Source organism: Mchenga conophoros, linkage group LG19, assembly GCF_057382185.1.
Source record: "Mchenga conophoros isolate Kocher_MC1m ecotype Shallow Benthic linkage group LG19, M_conophoros_male_GT1.1, whole genome shotgun sequence".
Taxonomy (NCBI): Eukaryota; Metazoa; Chordata; class Actinopteri; order Cichliformes; family Cichlidae; genus Mchenga; species Mchenga conophoros.
The window spans coordinates 24,615,432-24,637,132 of NC_140544.1; the positions used below are offsets into that span (position 1 = coordinate 24,615,432).

Below are 21,701 nucleotides of genomic sequence, written 5' to 3' on the forward strand. Positions count from 1 at the left end.
CACCTCCGCCTGCTCCCCAATAGCCATAAAATGGGTGAACAAAAGTGATCAGGTGTGGAAAAAGCACCCTGGCTACACGGAAACTGAGAGACCGCAGGACTGCTATTATGCCTAAAAAAGCAGCCCTTGGCTTTAAGAGTCATTAAAGCATGTACTAGAGTGGGAATCAGACTAGAAAATGAGCTTATCTTGCATAAAGCCCTCAAAAGCTTTGCATAAACGTGAAAGATGTGTGCGTGAAAATCAGCAGCAGAGAGGAAGAACTCGGATTGTAACACACTTCCTTTATCATCCTCCCACTCTTTTGGATGGTGGCAGCATGGTTAAAGCACTACCTGTAGGGTATAGCTGCTTTGCTCGGTTCCAAATATGCTTTAGTGTCTAAACCCTGGTTTACGCAAGAGAAAAAAAACCACACAGCAAGTGAACAAGCTTTAGCTAGCCTTGCTAAGCCACTCTACTCAACCATGTGCTGTCTTTTGGAGGGACCTTTGCTGTGATGTGCAGTTTTGACATCAGGGGAGGAGAACTGGGAGGGTGGGGGTGGTGAAAGAGATTAAAGAGCCAAGGGAGGCAGAAGAAAGAAATGAAAGTAAAAGAGTGCAAGGCCCATTGGTCAAACACAAAGGGGAAGAGAGGGAAAGGACATTTGAAGTCGGGGTTAAACTCCAAATAAGCACACCTTAAACTGGCTCATGTAAGCTAGCAGTCAAGGTTTTTGGAGTTTCCCTGCAGGTGTGCCTTTGACAGACTTGGCCCCCATAACCTCTCTCTGATCTAGAACGGGGCCTGGGGTTGGACACAGAAACTAGTGGCATCTTGCTGTCTCTCTCTCTCTCTCTCTCTCTCTCTCACACACACACACACACATGCTTACATTCTCTATAAACACACACGCACACACCAACACACCGCCAGACAAGGGGAAAACAAATCTGGTGAGGACTAAAGCAATTGGATTATCACCTCTTAAGGGTGACTTCTTGGCTGACCCCCTTCAGGCTAGCCTGCTGAAACAAGACTGAAAATTTCCTGGGAAAACACTCTCTCCCTTTAAAGAAACGAAGCACTGTCGTCCTCGTGAAAATGCAGCAGTGGCAGCATTAATGGACATGGAAATGCCCTTTGGGGCATGCGCTCAAATCCCTTTTAGCCATATTACATCAGACCCCTGTGCACTTCTCATCATCACCACATGCGCTGGTGTAATCAGCAATGGAACAAGGGTGTGTAAACCCACTGTATAATGAACTGATACAACAGCATTGCACTGTCTTTGTTTTTGCCTAAAGCCTTTGGGTAAAAGAATTTAAAAGCCACTCCCCTCCTTTTACTGGAGTTCAATCCTGATTACTTCCCTGCAACACCGTTTCCTCTGTGCTTTTTAGCTATGCTCAGCTCACTCCCAGTTAAGCTGGCCTTCATCTACTTCTCAGAGAAACAGAGGAAAAGAAAGAGAGAAAGAAAAATCTCCCCCAAGTTTCCCCTTAATGGCGTGAAACAGAAATTCTCCTCAGCTGCTGTCAGAATAATCTGGATAATTTTTTCCCTATGTTCTCCAAACATTAGTTTGCACATTAGGCTGACACAGTAAAGACGTTTTTCCTGTGGCGTAGGCTCAGTACCTGGCCAGGTTGGGCTGGGCCAAGTCACACCAGAGGCCTGTTTGTGATTATGGATCAGAGTGAAAGGAGCCAGCACAGTACTGAGGCAGAGGTCAGTGGATAGAGGGGAAAAACCAGAAGGAGAAAAGAGATGCTAAGAGAAAAAGGGAGCGTGGATGGAAGACCAAGAGGTGGTGATGGTGGTAATACTGTGGGAAGCCTATGTTACTGGAAACTGGCTGTATTGACAGTTTTTATTCTTTTACATTACCTTTTTTTCCAGTCTTTTAAGCTATAGCACAGGGTCAGAAGAAAGACAGAGAAACCCAAAAAAAAAGAACGAAGAGAGAGCGGAAGGGAGGAAGGAAAGTGGGAGCTGAGGGAGCTGATCATTCTCTTTAATCACATTTTGGATGAGGGCCAGGTAGTCTGCGGAACTGAGAGCGAGACAGAGAAGGGTGAGTGAGGAGAGGAGTACGAGCGAGTCAGTAAGTGAGAGAGGGGGTGGGAGAAAGAGAAGAGGAGAGAGATGGAGGAACAAATGGAAAGAAAGGGGGAGAGAGAGGATGGGAAAGGGACTTATGGAGAGAGGGGATGAGCCTGAGAGCAGAGACCCTTGAAACAGCTTGAAGTGCAGCAGTGCTTAGGCAAGTGTGCACATATGCCCGCACATTCTATGTCTATGTGTGTGTTTGTGTGCAAGAGAGAGTGACAGCCATTCCCGTAAATGCCCGCGAATGCTGAATCCAGCAAGAATCTGGTGTTAGAGCCGAGGCTAGGAGAGATCCATTTTAAAACTATGTGCATTAACTATACTTTTCCCCATAGATTAAGCACTCCACATGAATAATTTAGTCTCTTTTATGCTAATGGGATCATGAAAGTATCCCCTCTGTACCATGTTTTCTCCCCCCGCACAGCAACACTTCTCAGCTTTCAACAATGGCCCTGCCCCTTCCCAACAAACCATCAGACAGACATGTTGCACTCTTTCCATAACAGACACCTGACTAACATGTGACTGACATGCAGTGGCATGGCTAAAGCTGAGCACCATAGCTCATTGAGAAACATTGTAGCATTGTTTGTTTTGTCATTAAGCAAGTATACCATTGGTTTATGTTAAGTGCGGGCTACTGACTGAGATATAGCAAGCTGTATGCGCGTCATGGCTGCACATACTAATGTTTAAGTTATCTCCCTGCTGATCTGGTTTTGTAAATGGCCACAGAGCCATATTACTCTTAAACTTTCTTTGCTTTTTCTGTGGTTCTCTGTTTTCTTTTGAGAGAGGAAGTGGACATATCCTGTGTGTTTATGTGCCTTTTCAGCCCTTTTTGTTCAGCCTCTGCCATCGCACACTAAAAAACACCCATGCGCACATGCGAAAACCTTGTTGCTTCAGTATTGTGTTGTGGTGAGGTGGGGGCAACTGTGTAAAAGATTATCAGTGCTCCAACAGCTGGGAGTGAGAGCCATGAAACAGCAGGGCTTGGGCCTGCATTATTGTTTATCTGTTGTTTATGGGCCAGTGTTCAGCTTTAATTACTACACTAAATTAAACTCTAACAGGCACTTAGAAGAAACCAGCTAACACATGCACATGCATACAACCTCCACCCCCCAACCAAATACACACACACGCAAATTATGCATTGTAAATACACAGACACACCTCAACGATCACTCCAGAGCTGGAGTATACGCTACTAAAATGCAACAAGGTTTCCATCTTGTGTTTACCAAAGATTGCTGTGTTTTTTTCTAATGTGATTACATGTTCTTTCTTTTTCTACCTGCACATTTGCATCTTCTTGAGCCCTGAGAAATACTGTATTTAAAAAAAGCAAAGCCAAAGGTCTGGAAACTATAAGATCCAACAGGGCTTGTTCATGCTGGGACACAAGGAGCTGAGTCCCCAACAGAAATGACCTCTTTCTAGTGAGCTCAACCACAAAGACCTTGCTGATTGGGGCCCCTAGCCAGGGCCAAAGGAACTCACCACACTCCCTACGCATACACATATACACACACAAACACAATCATACCACAACACCATCAAGCGCAACGTGCTCCCTTGGAGCTGAACACTCAAGCTCTCCCTCTCTTTCCTCCCTTTCTCTCCATCTCTGCCTCTCTCAGTCTCTCTGGGGAGTCGGTCTATCCGCAGAGCGTGGGGATTGTTCAATTGCTGAGAAAATGTACAAAATGCTTTCTCCTCTCTTCTGTTGAGCCTTGTCCATCTACAGTAGAAGCTTGGAACAGTACAGAAAGCCCCTTTGCTCGGCACTCAAGATGTCAACGTGGATTTGGTCTTCATGCATAGCTAATAATTACAAGTGTGGACTGGAGCTGCGGCATGCTCAAACGCACACACACACACACATATGCACATACAGAAGGAGGACAAACGCATTACCTACCATGCTGAATCAGTGTTGGGGATTTACTGTTCATGACTGAGTGCATTTGACTTTACTGTGTTTGGTGTGGGCAAACGTGTAGAGTATTTCATCACACTGCTCCATCACACTTTGGATGCTTACCATATAACAGACACCTGCTTGGAAACGAGTGCTATCTTAAGGCACGCACATTCATCAAGTTTACCTCCCTGCAACTGATGTCGATGATGTTTCAAGATAAGCTTGGAAAAGCTCCAAAGGACTGTTAATCAAAATGATGTGAATGCAGAGCCAGTGTAGTTATTGTGTGTTACCTTCTGAACTGGCTCCCCTTGTATTTATTTATCTAGCTAGAACATAGGGAGTCACTCTCTGAGAGTCAGAGCGTTGATTTTGCCCCGAGGGCGATAACTCATATTTCCTTTTTTGGAGGGAAATTCTGAGAAAAGTATTTTTTTTTTAAGTCTGTTAAGCGGAGGGATTCGGGTAAGGATGCAGATCTGAGAATTGTACAGAAAACTTTTTTTTTAATATGTGTCAGAACCTTAGCTGGCACTCTTTACTGACAGCTACGAACATGCTTCACCTTGGTTTTCTGCTTGACAATAAATTATTCCACACGAGGGATAATACATATTTGCGCACTTGTTAAATTGCTTTTTGGCGCAGGTTCAGAACAACGCTCAGCACTGAGATACAAGCCAAAGACTTTAGAAGAGGACTGTGTTCAAAGCGACCCTCTTGAGTCCTGTATGACGGTGCTTACAGCACTTTAAAAAAAAGAAAGAAAAAGAAACGGTAAGCAAGTGATACAGACGTTTATTCTCGTGTACATCCCCTAACAGGGAAAGGCAAAAAAAAGCAAAGTGGACTTGGTCACTGTCAGAGATCCTTTGATATTTCTGGGACAAATGGACTGGTGTCATATTTCATGCAAGGATGTTTCTAGATTAAAATTTGATTTCAGTGTTTCTCAAGCACGGATAGAACACACCTTTTAAGAGGAAAGACAGCAAAAAAAAAAAAGTTGATGTTTTTCTTGGCAGCCGAAACCTAAAAGCGGCGTGGATCTCACGCGCTCTTTTACTGTGCTCCTCTCTCACTTTCTCCCATCTATTCTGTCTTCCTCAACCGATCCACATTGTCACCCCTTTTAACAGGGGCCAAGCTGTTAAAGACCCCATTACTGAAGTGAAGCCCACATTTCACATTTTCTCTGTGGACTTGAGAGTGCGGACTACAAATTTTATGTTGAAATGTATCGAGATAGGAGGCGAGATCATGCATGGAGCGGAGTGAAGGAGAAGAGAGTCGAGGCGGGAAAGGTGGAGAGGTTGGAGAGGGAAGGCTCTGTCAGAATGGAAGGGCCAGAGTCGGGAGTCAGCGAGCGCTTCAAGCGTTAACGTAATTGCAAGAATGTGAAAAATGAGGCGGCGGGGCTCCCGAGCGAAGCGAAAGGTCAGAGCATGCCTCACACAAAACAACTGGCTAGAGGACGGCCTCATTAGACCATTAAATCAGCTGCCCTTGGTCTTTTTCCCTTTTACTCTCTTAGTCATTTTTCCTCCCTGATCCTACTTTTTCACCTTCTCTGCTCTTTAACCTTTGTACTTCTGTGGTTCTTCAGCTTTGTTCAAATCTCCACTTCTCTTCTAAGCTGCTTAGTTTGTGTTTTTTCTAGCGGCTAAATATTTTTGAGCTGGTGGATTTTGCATTTAACACTGCGTGCAGGTCAGGCTGTGGACCTGATCTAGTCTAGGTCTATCTTGGCCCAGAACGCGGTGCTATACCGTAACTGTCTTTGGCCCGTATTGATTGGCTGTTACTGGATACGGTGGGGAAAGGAGTCGATAAGTGCTCTGTGGATTACAGGTCACTTGTACTTATGTGTGTAAGATAATCAATAGGCAGTGCATTTCTTTCTCTCATCCCCTTCCTCTTTCGGTTGCTCTTCATCTCCCGTGCTTCTTTTGCAATTACAAAGAGGAGTGCAAAAACTCTACGTGTGCTCTGTCCTCTGATCTGTCATGCTACGTTTTTAACTAATACTATGACTTCAAAGCAGAAAATCCATTTAAATCACAGCAATTTCTTGGATTTTTCTTTTCTAAAGTTTTAAGTATAGTTCAACTCATACATCACTTGGCCAGTAAAATCGGCCTATATTGGTCGATGTCGAATATATTAGTACTGTCTGATATATACGTATATTTTTTTGCATAACATAATGCAGAAAATGTCATCACATAGTTTGTTGACAGAGCAGCTCTGTCTGCATTGCTAATGCTCTCAGCACTGTCTGCGGAGCACATGTAGCAGATTAGCATTAGAGCTGAGCAGACGGTTTTGCAGAGTAAGTTTCCACCTAGTTTGCGGTTAAATAAATAAACAACAATGTCATCATTTTCAATATAACCCTAGCATACTGTACGTATACCTACGTGTATGAAAATGAAGTATGTCATTTTCAGACAGATACTGTATTTGCATGATCCAGTATCAATCAGGTCCTAGTTTTAAGACATTTGAGACATTTAAGACATTTGTTGCATAACAAAATGTCCTGTTTATGCTGTCTGTGAGCATGCAGGGCACTCTGTAGTGTCTTTAACCAACAGATAGTTCTGCATCTGTCACAGGAAGAGGAAAAACAATGCCTAAGTAGATTTATTAAGGGTCGCATTATGATCAAGAATTCTTTCCTTGAACAATGTTACTGAGACATATCCTATTACTTTACCAGTCTTAGTTATTTTTCCAACCAGGCTGTGATTCAACTAGTTCTGACACAACTGACCACAGATGTCTGCTGTGGTCAGTAATGTTTCAGGGGCTTCCGTCTAAGGAGCAGGAGATGATTTAAATAGCCCCACCACAAAGTACACATCATCAATACATTTGACTGCTTATTGGCAAAATGATAGCACAGAACAGGCAGAGCGAGCAGCTTTGCTCTGTGAGCGAGCTGGTATCGGTGTGTATCTGAGTCTGCTTCTGTGTTTAGACAGCGTGATGAAATTTCATGAAAAACTCTGGACACTGCCAGAGGGCACCCATGGATACAGAAGAGACCCACAAAAGCACACATCTCTGGTGCATTCAAAACAAGATGAAGACAAGAGAAGTGGGGTCAGGAACTCTTCATCTGCTCTCTCGGTTCAGGCAGCAGATTTCACTTTTAATCGACTTTAATTTTACACGAATTTAACGCTCGCTTTCATATAGAAACTTACCTAACAGCACGTACATTTGACAATTTTCATGTCAAAACTGATACCGACCGTGACAAAAATACGAGGCAGGTCGCTGTGACTCAAACACACTATCTGTATTAAATTCAAATGCATTTGATTTGAAATGCATTATAAGTGTTTGGCAGGTCGTGTAGTAGATAACACAAGGCTCAGTGAGACATAATTAGGGGCTGTTGTGCAGGCAAAGTTAATATGGTTTAAATTCAAGAAAGAACTGGCAGAAATATACTATTAATCACCAGCTTTTGTTCAGCTCTCTAAATAGCAACACTTTGGAAAGCCTTTTACTAGGTTGGTATGGTATTCCTGTGGCTGTTGCTGGTATTTCAGTGCGAGTACAACAGTGGATAAGCATGTTCATTTTTAGGTGTGACTGTGTTTACATGGATGCCAGTCAAAAAATTGGATAAGCCAAAGTGCAAAAGGAAAAGGACTGGGACATGTGTAAAGAGAGATGTGCCACCTATTCACTATAGAGCTCACATTAGACAGGGTTAAAGTGAAGAGTTGGCAAATCCATGCGTGATGATTAATATGTCCTGCATAAATCTATGTATGTTTATGTGCTAGGGCTTGAGCGCAAAACTAGACCAATGTGTGCGCATGTGTTACGAATGTGCATGCATGTGCATGCCCATTTCTGTACTGACTCACCTTGCTCACTGCTGTTGTCACCGCTTTGTGAAGCATGTCCCCCGCTGGAGGGCCCCGGTGTGCCGGCTGAGTGTGTGGAGGTGGCGTCATCGTGGTCTCTCCAGGAAGCTGGGTTCTGAGGTTTGAAAAAGGAGAAAGCGAGCGTGGGATCCATCCATCCATCCGTGCATCCAACCACATTCCCCATCCAAACCACAAACCAGGAGCAGAGAGAGAGCAGGGAGGGGGAGAAGTTGGAGGAGAAGAAGATAGAGAGGAAAGGAACACAGAGAGAGAGAGAGAGTTCATATGAGAATGCTGGAAATGTGAAAGTGACATCTGTAAGAGTCTAAATGCATCGTGAAGGTCCTTGGCCTGTTTGTTTCCGCAGCTTTTTTTCTCCTTTATTTCCCAGCTAGCAGATAATCAAAGTAGCTACAGTGATTGAATAGAAACAAACGAATACACCAACGCAACTGGCTATAAGTCAAAACGCTGTAATCAAAGTGTTTCATTAATGTATGAGGGCAAAACAAAGCACCGTTAATGTGGCATTTGATTTTGAACATTGCAAGTAGAGCGCTTGTGAGTAATAGTCTAAACACATATGGCGGAGCCCAGTGCAGTTCATTTGTACCATAACCAATTGAGACTTCCGTGTCAAGTGAGAAATATAGAGGTAAAAAGTCCAAACACACCACAGCCGCCATTAATCATTACCACTGTCAGAAATGAAAATAAGATATGACAGTGATTCTCCTGCTAATCTGCCAAAAATGTGTACACGCCCACACTGACATACACACACGCCCACAGAGGCTTGCTGAAATACACTTATGCACACATGCTAATGACATAATAGAGCAAGAAGTATAAACACAGATGCACGCACACTCACTTTCATATATACAAAGGCATCGTGAAAAGAAGTGTTAAAATCCCTGCTGGCTAACTTCAAAGAAATAACCATAAACAAATTCATAGCTTTTAAGTTGACTTTATTCTCTCCTGCCCTACGTCCAGCTCAATTTCTCGGCTCCTCTTCTCTTTCCTGGTCATTCCCACTCCCCTGTCAGTACACACAGGGAAACAGGATTTTCTACTGTACAGGAAAGGCTTTATCAGAGCCACATGAAGGCAGACTAGAGCTGGAATTTCCTCTGCCATTCAGGCAATAGAGGGACAGACTGATCACGTCATATACTACATCTGTGCCCATAAACACAGACTCAATCGGCTACGCACTCCAAACAGCCTCTCGCACAGAGTTGATACGACATCCTAGCTCACGCAGCCCTCGCTAGTCTTTCCCAGTTTAACATGTCACCTGAGTATGATGACAAAATGTTGGCAAACTTGAGCCTAACGTTGTCTGGGGCCCGAGAGAAGCAGCCCCTTGAGCAGAGCCCAAGCCAAACAAACACAGGCCTGCACCAAGGCTTCCCACAAACCTCAACCCACTTCTCAGTTCCCGCTACGTGTTTTTTTCTCCCTCAAACACACATAAACACATATACATACATATGAAAGTAGAGGGAAAACGTACATGCCACAGTATATTCCTAGAAACAGACCGTTTTTACCATTTTGTCCAACTTGAGCAGAGTTTCTGATGAACTTTTCCCTCAGTCCCCACCAGAGAGGAGCCTGCCTGCTTGCCTTTGTGCCCCAGTCAGAGTAAGCTGTACTCGAAGAGGACAGACAGGATAGAGCCTGGAGACTAATCGAGGTTCGCAGGGAAACAGAGACTAAAGACACGCCGCTGCCGAGGTCCCCTGGGCACACAGTCCTGATGTGCTGGTGCTTGTTCTGCTGCGGAGGCGAGGCTGCTGCTATGCCTGTAAGCGAGGCCCTTTTATCTGCTAAGTTTTTTGGGGAAGGCGGGCTGTTTTCTCAAACAGCTTGGAGCTGAAAACAGCAGACAGAAACACACAAGACCCTTCAGACCCCGCGCTCCACTCAAGGCCCTCTCAGCGTCAGCTGTTCACCGGATGGCAATCAGATAAAGAGCTCAGAGAATTACTCAGAAGAGGGGTAAGAAGACAACGTGAACAATAGCCCGTGCGTGGGTTTTAGCCCTCCAGAGTGAGTGAAGGGGAAAGTGTCCCCATACTGAGAGCGATGGATGATTACGATGTGTTCACTCTCTGGGCCACTGATCAACACATGGAACACTTCATGGGAACGAGGTCTGTTGTTATAGTAATTCTCTGTTATTCTCAACACAGCGCAGGCTAAGTAAAATCCCTAATGTGGGAAAAGCCCATCAACCCCCTGAAAGCAGTCTAATTTTGTCTTTGTCGTGTTCAACACAGAGGGAAGGAAGAAAGGAGAGGTAAAAATCCCAGACTCCCAGAGTGAATAGTGTGTTTAAGCAGAGCTGGGCTCTGGGCTCTCAGAACGGGCTGTTGTTGTTCCAAGAGAAGAAAATGACTGGGTTCTACTTCCTCACAATGAGACACCCACTGCCGGCGAGACACAAGACAGACCTGAAAAACTGTGCTCACTGCTCTCACACATGCCTGCTCTCTCATTCTATCTCTCCCTTTAACACTTACCAGCCACGGCCACAGCCAGCTATGGTTTTAATGCAACAGTGGAATCGATAGGACTTAATTTAGCTATCATTGCAGAGTAATGTGTCATTTTTAATGGCGCTGGCACTAAATTAAATTCAAAGACACCTCATCTAATGGTGTAAAAGGGAATGATATTTTGCTGTGATTTGCTACCCTGTGGATTTAATGGGCCTTTATGTGGGGATGTAGATAAAGCTTTGTTAGTTTGGCTCTTACAGTGGAAAAAGAAGACTGCAGCACTTTATATGACCTAATAATAATAATAGAGTGCACACAAGACCAATGCATATGCAGTGGAGCGCACACTTCTCTTTTAGTACCTGTAAGTCACCGCTCATTCATAAGCGTGTGTACAAAACAAGACAACGAATATCAAAACAACAGTGTTAACTTTCCACACTCAACAAGGCGACAAAAGCAACAGCCTTTCCTCCCTATGAATAATTTAGTGGGTCTCTCTAAGCTATGGCGGGTGCATCATCAGACACTGCGCCGTGCAACACAAACACACACAACCATTTTGCCACAACCCCTGTGGGTCTGATAAAGTTCAAACAAGTTGCAGGAAAAAAAATCATGTCACACAAACAGTCTTCAACCTACACAAAAAGTGCTCGAATAAAACAGGGGAAGATGCAAAAGAGACAAAAAGGGCCTCCAGCCCATGTGACTATTCCCTAAAGCTGGGCATAATTAGGAGTCAAACACGGTTCACTCCATGCTCCTCGCTAATTGTGTTAAAGAGCAGTGTTACCAGGAGGAAGAGGAGAATGCCAGCAAGCAAACACACATACATGTGCAGGAGGAAACGCGCACACAAATGTACACAGCAGGACTAGATAGAGAATAAGATACAAAAGAAGAGGGGTCTCTAGAGGCAGCCTTTTCTATTTGCTGGGGTTAGCAACTGGCGGCTGCTAATACAAGTTGTAATTAATATAAAAGCAGGAGACAATATGGGAAGGAAGGCTCGTAGTGCAGCCAGGCCGCAGGAGAGTGGGAGAATGCTGCCGTCTCCTCTGCCACTGTCCCCTGTTTCTCATTTACAAACACCTGCCTGGCACAATTTCACTTCCCTCACTGCACTCTGCCTACATCCCTAGGAATTTCAAATAAAATTGATTTAGCAGCATCATTGAATTTCCCTCAAAAATTCCCCAGAAGCCTGGAGGGAAAGGGGGAAATCTGGTGCAGTAGCAGCAGTGTAACACAGGCTGAGAACGACTAACCTTGTGAGTCTGTGCGTGTGTGTGCGTGTGTGTGCGTGTGTGTGCGTGCGTGTGCGCGTATGTTGAGCTATCAGTACGCGGAGCAGCTACAGAGATCCTGTGCCGAACATGTAAGGAATCGCTGACGCACCAGAAACACACGGCGCCGTAAATCATGAGGCGATGTGACATTTCAAGACATCTTGCCACATGGCATAAACAAAGAAAGAGAAAAACTTCTCACACATTTCTGTTGCGTTGAGCTCGTAATTATATACAGCCACTTCAGAAAAGTGTAGGTGCACTTCCATTGAACGGCTAAGCATTTACAACCCCCTCAATTACCCACAATATAAAAAGTCCTTAATTTAGCAGCTAATAATTCACCACAGCATGTTTTAACAGACAAGGAGGATTGTCTGATTGTATTTATGCCTGAAAACTTTCTCTGAGGCAAAAGCTGTTTTACTCGCTGTAGTACATTATGTGTGCAAAGAAAGAAGAGATTACGTTTTTTTTTAAAAAGTGATTCATGGGTTTGGCACAGCTTAATATGATATATCCCAAAAAAATCAAATGGCAAAAAAAAATGTTATAAACACTTGTGCTTTCATTCATTCCTTTAAAATAACAATGTACAAGTTAATATAAATCTCCTGATCACTGCAGTCATTTACACCATGCTTTCAGCCAAATATAGGGGAGTGCGGAAGATGCAACAAGTTAGCATAGCCTCTCTTCAGCCACCATACCGATGATTAGATATGCCTGCCAACAAGGCCCTGCCACTGAACACAATTCAAATAGGAAATGTAAGGCCAGACATCCCACCATCACAAAACAATTGCGTAGAACAGACAGAGCGTCCCAAGTCAACAATGCACTGTTTTCATGATATCCAAACGTAGTCGGCCCTCGAGGAGGACAAAGCTAGTAGAATTAGAACACCTCCAAAACTGAGAAATTGCATGGTTCAGCAGGCAAGCTTGGCCTGAGGGCTCGCTGTCCACAGGCAGAGGGCTGCGTATGCGCTGCACTATGCATAGTGACGTACAGAAATAGGACAGGATCTTCCTGGGCACGCACCTCCACAAATACACACACACACTTATGCACAGGCTCAAGATGAGCTATTGCATTACTTGATTAAACCTGTGACATCAGTGCATTTGACCATTGGTCTACAGCGCCCAGAGCCTTTATCAGAGCTAGAGACCTAAGCAGAAAAGGCTTTTCCTCCTGTTTTCTACAGCCAAGCAAATTGCAAAATAAGCTATACCATAACTATGAGCACTTTCACTCCTTGAGGAAAGATCTCCAAAACAAAGCAGTGGGATCTTTGAATGCAACAGAGTTTCTGTCTGGCAAATCTTAAACTATGCAGAAATTCTACTGCAGTCGCAGCATTATAATGCATATGCATAAAAGAAATGAGAACCCTTCTGCTAATAGCTTGACTAAAGAAGCGGCACAATAGCACAAGAAGACACAAAGGCTAATTCATTAGAACAGATAATACTCAGACACTGTTAATTCTATTTGTCTCCCTAATTGGATGTAGCATAGAAGAGACAGAAATTTTATTCATTAATTAAAAGACGAGAGCAAACCAGTGACAAGTGCACACACATACACACACCAACCTTTTGCAAAACTACACCACTGTGTGTGTGTTTTTTTTCCTATCACCCTTCATGTGTAATACAAATTCTATTTTTCCTTTAAATATGATTGAGTCAATCTGAGGAGGGGCAATGAGTTAGGAAACACTGGGTGGGCTACATGCTTGAGATAGTCACCGCAAGCGAATGAGGGAAATCAACAGTGTCAGTGAGGCCTTATCCTGATATATGCTGTAAGCCAATCATCTCTAAGACCACGCTGCATTCAAATGTAAATACAACTACACTTTAAAGCTCCGCAGTAAGGTATGAGGAAGGGACGGGAACGAAAAAGAAAGCGATAGAAAGGAAGGGGTAACACAAACATGCACACATAAAAAACAAGCTCAACAGGCTGCCTCCTCACTGAAGAGCCTGATCTTCTCCAGAAAAACTGACTTTCACCAAATGAGATGTAGCCCAAGGCTATATATTAAAAATGCATATCAAAGCAAAGAAAAATGGACGTGTGAGATTCTAACTAAATAAATTAGCATATCTAACTATCAAGCCGCCTTCCTCTCCTCAATGAGATGCGAGGACAAAAATGAATAATAAAATAGAGCCCAATAATAGAAGTGAATAGATAGAATAAATAAATCAGGACAAGAGTGACAGAAATTGTTTCCCATCCATCGGCACAGTTTGGCAGCCAAATGCCTTTTTTGGGGGAGGATGGGGGGTGTATTGTGTCCAAATACTGAAAACACATTTTCGGTATGCAAAGCTGGACGCTTTTCAAATAGATGTGGCAATGACTGCTAGAGCAGTTAACTATTTATTACAAGGTTTTTAGATCATGGCTGCACTATACTGTAGTTTCGCTTTCTTCCCCTTTCTGCAAATATTATTCCCACTTAAGCATCATGAGGTGCACACATGTTCTCACACACTGCCCTGCACCTCTATTTATTAAAAACAATAAGCTGGAGTATGTATGCTTCCATAAATTGTAGCCATTATTTTAAAAAAAATCCCTACTCTGCACAGACACAGCTCTGAAAGCAAATAAGGAGAGAGAGGAAAAGAAAAAAAGACTTTCTCCTGCTTTAGTAAAATCCAGCCCAGCAGTTAGGTATAATAAAAAGTTCATTGGTGCCACAAAAGTGAAATAAATCCCTCAAACTTAAATAGCTAATGAGGTGGTCATTTCAAACAACCCCGAGATAAATGGCTTGTCATGCAACCTTCTTTGTTTATTGCTGCTCCTGATTTGCTTTATTGGCATATTTAATTTTCTAATTATCAAAATATTTCTTACAAGTGGACTGATGACAAAGCTGGTGTCTGAGCACTGGAGGCACCATTGGAAATTGGCTTGAGTGCCAACCATCTGCCATGAAACTAAACAGGCTAGTTTATCTAATCTCTGCACTTTAAACAACAGCATGCCTCATTTCTACACTTGTGTTGGAGGGCCACAATGTTGCCGTTTTGACCGTTTCTCAAACCAGCATCGGCATCTTCGGGCTAAACACGCTTCGCTTCACCTTGTGTGACGCGCTGCGTGGCCCTGCACAGGCGACGGGCTTTCAAAGGAAATCCACTAGGCCTATAGCCAGACCCAACAGATGCAGCGCAGAGACTTTGCATAACACTTAAATCTGCTTTAATTCCTAATAGGCTTGGCCTTGTGCTGCGCAGATATTAACTAGTCACTTTGTTACACTAGCCGATTTCCCTCCCAGCCCGCCACCCCCACTAAAACATTAGCTTTATCGCAGACATAGAAGACGCAGTAATTCACAAATATGAACTTAGTACTACACTGTCAGCTCTATCCATACTGCGGAGGGGGGAGTTAGAATCTGTGTTTATTACGCCGAAAATGTACAATTTAAAGCAGACAATCGATCTTCAAATTTAAAGCTACTGTACTTCAGGTGCATATAATTGAATTTAGCATTATGGAGCCTCCAGCCATAAAGGGGGGGGGGGGGGGGGGGGGTCGCAGAGGAGAAAGCAACTGCAGAGCAAACCACACGGCAATCAATACGAAACAATTAAACACATTAACATCAACAGCAATGGAAGGCCTCCAGACGAACCATCATATGCCTTGTGAACTTGACATTGATGGTAAGCCTTTAGCTCTGAGATCTCTTTCAATAGGCTACCACTTTCTCCACCTCTGCAGCAAAATCCACAGCTTTACGCGCAGGCCATATTCAGCTCCCACAGCCCCCAAATATAAAGCCTTTTTCTTTTTAAATATTGGCCTAAAGCTAAAGCTTACCGTTGATACCCTGCTTTAACGTTAAACCTGCGTAACAGATAATTGCCTCGCGTTTTTTTTTTTACGTCTTTTTTTCAGCGTGCCACTCTCCACGAACGCAGGGCAGCGATTTGCACACGCGCACGCGCACCCTTTATCACGCGCACGTACACACCCACTCAAGCCTCCAGCACGCAAGCAAGCACGGACGCGTTATGCACACATGACTGCCCCTAATCAAAAGACTAAAACAATAACTCACTCTATTGTATCACATCTAGCTTTTGACCTTAGAACATCGATCGGCAGATTTTCCTTGCAGAACAGAGCATGCTCTATTTACTGATGGCACAGCAGGGTCACACACACTGAGCAGAAGCTAAGTAGCCCCCAAAGTTGGCTCTATTAGATAAATCAAACAATGTGATTATTATAAAATTATTGTTTTAAATATATATATATTTGAATATGGTCGATTGCTACTCAAATGCATTGTTTGCTGAAAACTAAGGGCTCATGTGTCCCTGGTCTTTTTCAGCAGCAGATGCGCATGCAGACAGACAAAAACAGCACATAACAAATTACGAATACAAAAAAAGCTCGTGTTACTCACGTGATCTGCAAGATTGGTCGATGATCCCGAAAGTTCTTCGTGATCTGATTTTGAGCTGCCATCCCGTTCGTCAATAACTAGATCTATTGGCATTTTTCCTTTCAAACAACTGATGTACCGGTGGCAAAAATTGTCGCAGAGCTCGTGCACCTAGAAAGGGGAACAAAACACCTTTTCTCAGGATGGGGAAACGCTTCAGCCAGGTCCAAGAATAACTTCAATTAAGAGGCATTATCGGCGGCGAGGAAACAATAGTGAAATTGTTGCAGAGCTTATTATTCTCCTGAGGCCGGAGCAACAAGTTGAACGACGAAAAGAAATAATAATAAACGGCACGCCGTAAGCTGGCGAAATAATGAGTAGCTGAAACCAAATCTGCAGATCAATAACAATGAGCAACGTGGGCAAAGAGGTTCTAACATATTTTATCAATATCCACTTCATCTGCATCGATAGTTGGCTAAATAAAGCAGCATATTTTATGAAAATGAGCATCATCAGAACGTCTCTCGGTGCATTTATTTTCTTGTTCTTTTTCATATCCGTGATATATGTACAGCAGTGATTACCTCTAGAGCACATTTAGTGATATCGCTTACACTGCAGTCATATTGTGCGTGTGGTAGGTGAAGTTTAGAGAGCGTAAAGATATATAAAAAATTACCTTTTCTAATTCCAAGAGGTGAAACCGTAATACTTGTATGGCTTGTATCATCTGAGTGGAAAAAGAGCAAAAATAACAATTAAAATTACAAAACTGACAAGATTAATGTATATGTACATTTTTTCGCCTCGGAAGTGAGAACGGGCTGTTGTGTCATAAAATAGTTATGAGTGCACGACAGTCAGCGAGAGCATGCAAATATTATATATTTTTTAACTTCTTACACTTCTAATATGTGATTACACAGTGGTCAGCTGGGTAAGTTAGATGGGAAGATTGAACAATGACAGCGGCCAATGTGGTCACACAGCCTCAATTCTAAACTGATCTGACATCAGTGCGGAAGTCTAAATCATATGTTCACATATTTACTTCGAGATGCTGTGGACATTTCAGTATACCGACGGAGGGAACTGGAAGTGGGAGACAAAGAAGTGCGCTTACCAAATTGTCCAACTCTGGATTTGATGAAAATAAAGGTTTTTCTGCTCGGACCTAAAACAATACACCAAATGTCAAAGTTAGTTTAGCATGAAATGTGTGGAATGTGGCCCACAGCTACAACTTTAAATTGAAAAAAAAAAAAACAACAACAACAAAAAGCCAAAAAAGAAGAAGCAAAAACTTGTGTTTTAAGTGAAAATTCTGTAATTAACAACAGTCACAAATAATTAAAAAGGGAACTTTTTATTGTAAAAAGAAAATAAAGCAAGCGGGAAACTATTTGCCGTGACGCAGACACACCATCCAAAAATATTTTTTAAACTGCAAAATTGACCTGTTTGGCAAAGACTGCAATGTCCTCATTGAAGGAGTCTGAAGAGCAGACATCGCCGCCTGCTACGCCGGGCTCCCTCGGAGTACACGTCGCCAACTCGCACTTCTCAAAAACCAGTGCGAGGAGTGGAAATAAAGGGTGACTGCAAGAGGGGAAACACGGCCTGAGTACAAACAGCACACCGGCTCTACAATGCCCACTGTAAAAAATGTCCAGTCTACCTGCGTATTAGTCGGCTCCCTGCTCTTCAAATTCTTACTGCAACTAATAATAACAATAATCATAATTAAAAAAATATTTTATCTCGATTTTTGTTTTTACTTTTATCCCGCTGTCTAGTTGTTTCTTTGTTTTTTATTACTCTACTATCAAAACATGTCTTAAAATATGTTAAAAATGGACGGCGACAATTAAAACAGTGTGTCTGATTTTAGAAAAGTCTTCTTAGTCGTTTTCTAGTAACACATGCATGTGGACAACCCCGTTTGGTACATTTTCTTTTACCAATTGAGGTCTCATATGTTATTAATCGACTCGAGACAGACATTTCTTGCAGTGCGAAAGACAAAAGACTGAGAAGTGAACAAAACTTCAAACAAAACACAAAGCTGACTGTCGACAGATTTCAGTGGAATTTTAAGAAATTATACGGTTGCCAGGGATAAAAACAAAAACACAGAGTTACACTTAAGACGTCGTCACCGAAGACTTTAATATTATTATCACTGCTGTTTTAACACAGGCCTACATCTTCATCGTTTCACAGAGGTGAAATGTGTAAACTCTATCTTCCAGTTGTTACAGTCATCCAACATCTTGAGGCAATCGCCCAAATCATTTTAAAATGCAGATTATAATTTCAGCAAACTCCTTATTTCTATCACCAGCGATAACTGGATAAATCTGACAATGGCTTTTTAGTTAATTGTGATAAGTATATATTTAGGTATTAAAGAGAATAGAGTCAATTTCCCATATGAAAACGCAAGAAAAATAGAAATGATGAGCTAGATTTACTCTACACCACATCCCAGATTATATCGGGATTATAGCACTTACTGTGTACGTATTAGTGAGCATTATCTGTAATCATTTTTTTTTTTTAGTTTTGCCCTCAGTAGTAAGTAGCCTGCCAGTTCTTACATTATTGTAGATTAATGTGATAAAATTATAAAGACATTTAATGTGTTGTAACGCGCTGGCTGTGTATGTGTGTGTGTGTGTATGTCACTGCAAACTATTTTTGAAACCCTTTACAATATATTTGCATGCAGGAACAAGAACGTTTTAATAAGTATAGCCTGTGTTTACGATGGAGGAATATTAGTGTGCAGCGATATTACAAGGCACACTTTGCACTATGGAGCAATTGCAATGATGTTAAAAAATAATTTTTTATCATAATTCTTTGCAGTCTCTGTATTTGGAGGTTGGACTATGAACAGCGAGCTCCCATGTTATTCTACAGCTTGTATTTCAAGCTTAAGGCTCATACTCTTACTTACTGCAGGCTGCTCGATGCCTTGTACAATGAGTGTAAAATTACACATCAACAAAACTCCCCTAACCAACAATAGAGGTCCAAAATTGCGGTCAAACCTGCACAAAACACTATTTAAATTTAGTAGTGGGAGAGAAACTCCAACAAAGCAAACTTAAAGAAAAGCTGCAAAGTTGAGGGGGGGAAAGGTGCGTGAGCGCGTATAAGATCCGTGTGTAAACCTTACCCATAAATTTGATCTTTATCCCTCTTTAAAGCGTCGTTGACAGCGGAGCCCATGCTGGTGGGCATAACGTTCGGATGAGGAGCGTGGGCTCCGTAGTGCTGGCTGGCGTGCAGCGGCGGTCCGTGGTTCAGGTGGTGGACCTGGGGAAGCGGCCGGGGAGCATGCGGGTCCCCGTACATCGACGCCGGGACTCCGTCCATCCCACCATAATGGGCCAGCTCATCGTACTAGGAATTAAAATTAGAACAAAAGTCAGCCGACTTTCCGGTTAAGCTACTTTTTCTTTTCTTAACAAATGTATAAAGTAAAGCATGCCGTGTCATTCTGAACAAACTCAAAGAAGAAAGTAAAAAAAAAAAAGCGTTCGCAGTGGAAAATTACGCTGCAGCCAGGGCAGAAAAGTGTGATATATTATATCTGCTACTCGGTGTGTCATTACCAAAAACATAATAAGTTGGGAGCTCCGCGGAACAGAGTTTGGTGGGCGAATAGATCGAATTAGTTTGGAGTCCTCTGTGAAACTGCTCCACGGCTGTCGTGGAGGCTGTCGGTAAAAGTAGAGGCTGTCACTTTGCTTGAAGAGTGAGAGCGCTGCAAAAATGTCAAATATAACTGCTTTGATGGGAATACTTTGTAAATTTGCCACCACCCGACAAGAGGTTAGCGATACGATGGCCTCCCTACAGTGGATTTGAACAGGTAAGTGTAGCAGATTTAAAAAAACCTACCCTTTGCGCCATCAGGCTGCGCTCCAATAAACTCCTGAATCTGTCGTATATTTAATATCCCAGTCCCGGTTAGAAAGTGATTTAGTGGCAAGATTCCTTTTTCAACCAACTTTGCGAACTCTCCTATTCGCCAGTGTGGTTCAGTTGAAAGCGTAGCATCAGGGAGTTTTGCAATTTTTCTTGTTTACCCTCTTTCCTGGAAAAAAAAATAAAAAATGCGCCAAAGTGAAGGTTACAATCGGCCCATCAACAACCTGCATGTAACTAAACTGTCGTGTCTCATGGCTTTTTGCCACTCCAGCTGTCAATCAAAGCCAGAGGTTGTCAAGGTAATGAATGAATGACGGTTGGTGATGATGTTCAAGAGAAGGACGAATCTTTTTAGTCCGTTTTCATCCCGCAAGTCCGCGTCTCCTTTAATGCCTCCAGATCGCTATCTTGTTTTATTATCACTGTAAAAAAAAAAAAAGAAGAAAAAAAGAAAAAAGCAGTCGAAATTAAGAGATTGCGATTCAGATCTCTCCTTTCTTTCCCCCGTAGGTATTTCGTCTATCTGGCGAGACTGAGATGAGTGAGTGTCAGCGAGTGTTGGCAGGTTGGCTGCTAGCTTGCTTATAGAAACAGAGTCAGTTCGCAGCGCTGAGCGGTGGGCGAATGAAATGACGGATCCCGGAAGTAGTGGTGGCCATAGCCAGTCCTACAGCAGCTCCAGAAAAGAGAGAGGAGAGACCAAATCTTGTGATATGCAGAGTATATGCGAGGCACAGGGACGACTTCAACTCCACACTGGGGGTAAAAAGCCAACGCAGAACAGCTCCAACTCCCACCCAATTCTTCTTCGCCGATAAGCGTCCTAAAGAAACAGCAGAAAAAGGTTGAATGAGAGAGGTTTACCAGAGCGGGCACTTGTAAACACTTCGGCTACAAATGCTCCGAGCTGAACTAAACATAACACCGACTGAATGTATCTGCATGAATTATGAAAATAATAATAACAACAATAAAATGCTACATTTAGAGCAGAATTGCGCACTACGAGTCCAAACTTTTACGCACGGCAAAATAAATATTTTACGTCTTTATTTTCATTGATAGAAAGCTATTACAACGAGATCTTATGAATGCTGACTTTAATATATGAGCACGACGCTTACTTGTTTTCTGTTTTGTGGTTATAAGCCGGTGTGCATACTCAGTATCTCAGTAATACCTCCTAATCTCACTGCTAATTATTGCTCTGGTCTTTTTAGCAATTAAACGGCGCGCAGCACCCCTCTAAGCCCAGAATGAACTTTTCCAAGCGGAAAAAAAGCTTTTGTGGAGAAAGTAATTTTGTGTGTTTCTTTCGTCCAATCCCGTCTCTTGATAGAACCTCGTTCCTTACCTCAGAGTAGTCAATTATCAAAGCTCCCCGAGATCATCAATCATGTGTGGAGATTGAAGTTTAGAGGAGGAGCAACGCTCCGGCCATCGATTGCAGTGAAGCCCTCTTTGGAGCCTGAGCACTTTTACGCTCAAAACAGAAGCAGGCCATCTATCCCCTTTAATATTTAGCTCCATCAGTGCTAATATGGCATCATGGCTGTATTGATAGGTTCTCACATAAAGGCTCCATTTATTGCTCCGTGACAT

General features: G+C 42.8%; 1 protein-coding gene across 5 annotated transcripts in view; it reads right to left on the bottom strand.

The window, feature by feature from the left end:
* The window catches only part of meis2a (Meis homeobox 2a), a 79,511-nt gene extending 58,136 nt beyond the window's left edge, over positions 1-21,375 (bottom strand). For 4 of the 5 annotated variants that reach the window (XM_085257833.1, XM_085257831.1, XM_085257835.1 and 1 more), the window contains exons 1-8: positions 21,224-21,374; positions 20,070-20,922; positions 19,342-19,568; positions 17,615-17,756; positions 17,281-17,331; positions 16,837-16,887; positions 16,173-16,322; positions 7,918-8,032 (exon numbers count right to left, since the gene is read on the bottom strand). In XM_085257833.1, the coding sequence (XP_085113959.1) occupies positions 7,918-8,032; positions 16,173-16,322; positions 16,837-16,887; positions 17,281-17,331; positions 17,615-17,756; positions 19,342-19,568; positions 20,070-20,081 (748 nt within the window). In that variant the 5' untranslated portion in view covers positions 20,082-20,922; positions 21,224-21,374. Of the gene's footprint in view, positions 1-7,917; positions 8,033-16,172; positions 16,323-16,836; positions 16,888-17,280; positions 17,332-17,614; positions 17,757-19,341; positions 19,569-20,069; positions 20,923-21,223 lie in introns of all 5 variants that reach the window. The other variant, XM_085257832.1, reaches the window with a different exon arrangement.
* Between the last annotated feature and the right edge of the window lie 326 nt (positions 21,376-21,701).